Below are 4,210 nucleotides of genomic sequence, written 5' to 3'. Positions count from 1 at the left end.
GGATAGTTTAACCAAAATATGCCACAAGACCTAGAATTGCCTCATGTGTATTCCACAAAAGAAGTTCACTGTTAGCTGAACTTTTTTTGTTAATGAATTTAAGCAAAATTCCCAGAATTCCAGGGCTTAAATTCCCATGGAAATTTACCGAAAGTTTCCGACCCTTTGCAACCCTAGTCTCGACTATATTTCCTGTTAATTTTCCAACTCATTTCATGTATGTTTTCATGGAAAACAAGGACATTTTTAAGTGACCCCAACCTTTTGACAGGTAGTGTACATATGTTCCCATTATACCTGCCACCCAACCCAACAGTCTCCACCCAACAGTCCCACCCTGCCCCCAACAGTCTCCACCCTGCCCCCAACAGTCTCCACCCACCCAACAGCCTCCACCAACAGCCTCCACCCAACAGCCTCCACCCAACAGCCTCCACCCAACAGCCTCCACCCAACAGCCTCCACCCACAGCTCCACCCAACCCCCCCAACAGCCTCCACCCAACAGCCTCCACCCACAGCTCCACCCAACAGCTCCACCCAACAGCCTCCACCCAACAGCCTCCACCCAACACCTCCACCCAACAGCCTCCACCCCAACAGCCTCCACCCAAACCACCAACAGTCTCCACCCAACCCCAACAGTCTCCACCCAACCCCCAACAGTCTCCACCCAACCCCAACAGCTCCACCCAACCCCAACAGTCTCCACCCGCCCCCAACAGTCTCACCCCTGCTCCCCCAACAGTCTCCACCCAACAGTCCCCCTCCACCCAACAGCCTTCCACCCAAACAGCCTCCACCCAAACAGCCTCCACCCAACAGCCTCCACCCAACAGCCTCCCCCAACCCCCACAGCCTCCGCCCAACCCCCAACGCCTCCGACCCAACCCCCAACAGCCTCCGCCCAACCCCCAAAGCTACGCCCACACTCGCCCCCAACAGTCTTCCGCCCAAACACTCCACCACAGCCTCGCCCCAACCCCCAACATCTCCACCCAACAGCCTCCACCCAACCCCCAACAGTCTCACCCAACAGCCCTCCACCCCAACCCCCAACAGTCTCCATCCAACAGCCTCACCAACCCCAACAGGTCTCCACCCTGCCGAAGAGCACCACCGCACAGGCAGCAATGTCTTCTGGTAAAGCAGGCCGCTATCTCACCCAGCCACGAGACTCCAATACCCTCATCCAGACATGCAGCTCCAACATCCAGAAGATCACACAGAACAGTAAGTATTGCTGCTGAGAGTGGGCAAACCAAAGGTAGGAGATTTGAGTAATTTAAGATTCATTCATGCAAGTCAAGACTTTGTAATCTATGCTAGATGTATCCTAAAGCCTACAGTTTAGAGGATGTAATCTATGCCTGATGTATCCTAAAGCCTACAGTTTAGAGGATGTATGTTTTTGCATTTCCCAGCTGCCCAGATAAAGAGCATGGTGAATCAGCTGGGGACGGGACAAGACACCAGCGAACTGAGGGACAGTCTGTAAGTATTCTCGTTGTTTTGCTTGTACATACACTGACAAATGTATTCATGCGCCGAACACAGAACAGACCGCGTGTGCGTGCGTGCGCGTGCGTGCGTGTGCGTGTGTGTGTTCTGTTACTCCCTGAGAGTCTGCTATCTCRCTTACTGATTTTGGACATCGGCTCATGTTCATTCAGGCAGCAGATACAGCACTTTACRAACCTGCTGGCCAAGGAGACCAACAAGCACCTGAAAGACCTGGGCTCCGTCTCACCATRTTCAGCACCGTCAGAGCAGGTCAGTGTCTTTTCCAATGAGTTTGTGTGTGTGTGTGTGACTGACTCCTCAACAATGACATTGGGTAACCTTTGTGTTTGAATAGCTCCAGGTTGAAGTGTCCCATAGGTACTGATCTAGCATCAGCTTCCTCTCCCCCCTCAATCCTAACTTTAACCATTACGGGGGAAATGTAAAACTGACCCAAGATCAATGTCTAGGGGTAACTTCACCCTACACCGCTCCTTGACAGTGACAACTCACTGACCGTGACAATACGTTTTGAATGACCCATTTCTTCTTTGCTCAACCCACAGAGGCAACAGAAGATCCAGAAGGACCGACTGATGAATGATTTCTCCGCTGCCCTCAACAACTTCCAGGCCATCCAGCGCCAGGCAGCACAGAAGGAGAAGGAGTCTGTGGCCAGAGCCCGAGCTGGTTCCCGTCTCTCAGTAAGGCCAATGTCATACCATTGACAAGTTTCCTATTTTCAAATTTTCCAAGTGGATATTTTGCTTATGTAATGTCTGGCTCCTCTCTGTCAGGCTGAAGATGGTGCCTCTGAGGAACAGCTTGTGTCTTTTGATAAGTACGTTCAAGCTTCTCTCTCTCTCAAAGGAAGATGTTTTAATACTCCTCTACCTCAGGATATGGTTCCTGGTCTCTTAAATATCTCCTTCTCTCCAAAATGTGTTTTCCTCACTGTCCTTTCTTTTCTACAGCCAAGATGATTGGGCTCAGACAACCACACAGACGACAGAGGAGGCCATAACAGAAGAGGACTTGGTGCTTATCAAGGAGAGAGAGACTAACATCAGACAGCTAGAAGTAAAACTCTCTCACACACTCCCTCCATCTCTGTATTCCAAAACATTAAGAACACCTTCCTCATATGGAGTTYCACCRCCTTTTMCCCTCAGAACAGCCTCAATTCATCYGGGCATGGACTCTACAAGGTGTTGAAAGTGTTCCACAGGGATGCTGGCCCATGTTGACTCCAATGCTTCCCACAGTTGTCAAGTTGGCTGGATGTCCTTTGGGTGGTGGACCATTCTTGATACACAGGGGAAACTGTTGAGTGTGGAAAAACCCAGCAGCGTTGCAGTTCTTGACACAAACCGGTGCGCCTGGCACCTACTACCATACCCCGTTCAAAGGCACTTAAATATTTTGTCTTGCCCATTCACCCTCTGAATGGCACACATACACAATCCATGACTCAAGGCTTAAAAATCATTCTTTAACCTGTCTCCTCCCCTTCATCTTCACTGATTTTGAAGTGGATTTAACAAGTAACATCCATAAGGGATCGTAGCTTTCGCCTGGATTCACCTGGTCAGTCTATATCATGGAAATAGCAGGTGTTCCTAATATTTTGTACACTCGGTGTATAGCGCTCTGTCCCTGCGGTCAACGGGCGGGCCTCTACAATGTTCAGCAAGGGGCCGCACCATTGGCCACGCCCCTGCCACATCCACCACCTAAGCTCCATTTTGATCCAGAAAGAAATCCTAAAATCAGTATTTAGGGAGCGCCTGGGGACCAGACCAATGCCTATGTTCATCACGTGGCATAAACAGGAATGCATTATCTTTCTCACTTGAGTTGAGTTATTTCAGGATTACCATTCTCATTGAGTTATATTGTTATTTCAGCGTTACCTTTCTCATTGAGTTATATTGTTATTTCAGCGTCACCTTTCTCATTGAGTTATATTGTTATTTCAGCGTCACCTTTCTCATTGAGTTATATTGTTATTTCAGCGTTACTTTCTCATTGAGTTATATTGTTATTTCAGCATTACCTTTCTCATTGAGTTATATTGTTATTTCAGCGTCACCTTCTCATTGAGTTATATTGTTATTTCAGCGTCACCTTTCTCATTGAGTTATATTGTTATTTCAGCGTCACCTTTCTCATTGAGTTATATTGTTATTTCAGTCGGACATCTTGGATGTGAACCAGATCTTCAAGGACCTGGCAGTGATGATTCATGATCAGGGAGAGGTGATTGGTGAGTCCCATCACTGTTGTAGTACTGGAGTACAGAACCCCAATCGGTTACTTCCTTCATAAAAACCCACCACTCTAAAACATGATTTGAACTCTTTATGATTACATTTCCCTCGATGCACATGCTTCCAGGTAGATCGCTGACCCAACAACACGTGTGTTTGAAATGAAAAAATGCATCTACACTATACGTGAATGAGTAGGTGTTCTATAAASTTTTGACCGGTAGTGTATGTGTTTTAAAGAAAAGCTGACTCACCATAAGGCAGTGACAAGCTGAGCCAGGGTGTTTGACCCTCTCTCTGTGTGTGTTTAAAGAAAAGCTGACCCACCAGGGTGTTTGACCCTCTCTCTGTGTGTGTTTAAAGAAAAGCTGACCCACCAGGGTGTTTGACCCTCCTCTCTGTGTGTGTTTAAAGAAAAGCTGACCCACCAGGGTGTTT

At 48.0% G+C, this 4,210-nt stretch overlaps 1 protein-coding gene across 5 annotated transcripts in view; it reads left to right on the top strand.

Annotated features, from left to right (window-relative positions):
• Positions 1 to 219: 219 nt before the first annotated feature.
• The window catches only part of stx12 (syntaxin 12), an 11,052-nt gene continuing 7,061 nt past the window's right edge, over positions 220 to 4,210 (top strand). For all 5 annotated transcript variants that reach the window (XM_024136040.2, XM_024136041.2, XM_024136039.2 and 2 more), the window contains exons 1-9: positions 220 to 505; positions 657 to 664; positions 1,094 to 1,232; positions 1,424 to 1,493; positions 1,673 to 1,772; positions 2,069 to 2,206; positions 2,300 to 2,343; positions 2,477 to 2,582; positions 3,696 to 3,768. In XM_024136040.2, the coding sequence (XP_023991808.2) occupies positions 220 to 505; positions 657 to 664; positions 1,094 to 1,232; positions 1,424 to 1,493; positions 1,673 to 1,772; positions 2,069 to 2,206; positions 2,300 to 2,343; positions 2,477 to 2,582; positions 3,696 to 3,768 (964 nt within the window). The remainder of the gene's footprint in view (positions 506 to 656; positions 665 to 1,093; positions 1,233 to 1,423; positions 1,494 to 1,672; positions 1,773 to 2,068; positions 2,207 to 2,299; positions 2,344 to 2,476; positions 2,583 to 3,695; positions 3,769 to 4,210) is intronic.

Source organism: Salvelinus sp. IW2-2015, unplaced genomic scaffold (assembly GCF_002910315.2).
Source record: "Salvelinus sp. IW2-2015 unplaced genomic scaffold, ASM291031v2 Un_scaffold762, whole genome shotgun sequence".
NCBI classification, from domain to species: domain Eukaryota; kingdom Metazoa; phylum Chordata; class Actinopteri; order Salmoniformes; family Salmonidae; genus Salvelinus; species Salvelinus sp. IW2-2015.
The sequence above is the reverse complement of the archived record's forward strand: the minus strand, read 5'-3'. Positions and strand labels throughout refer to the sequence as shown.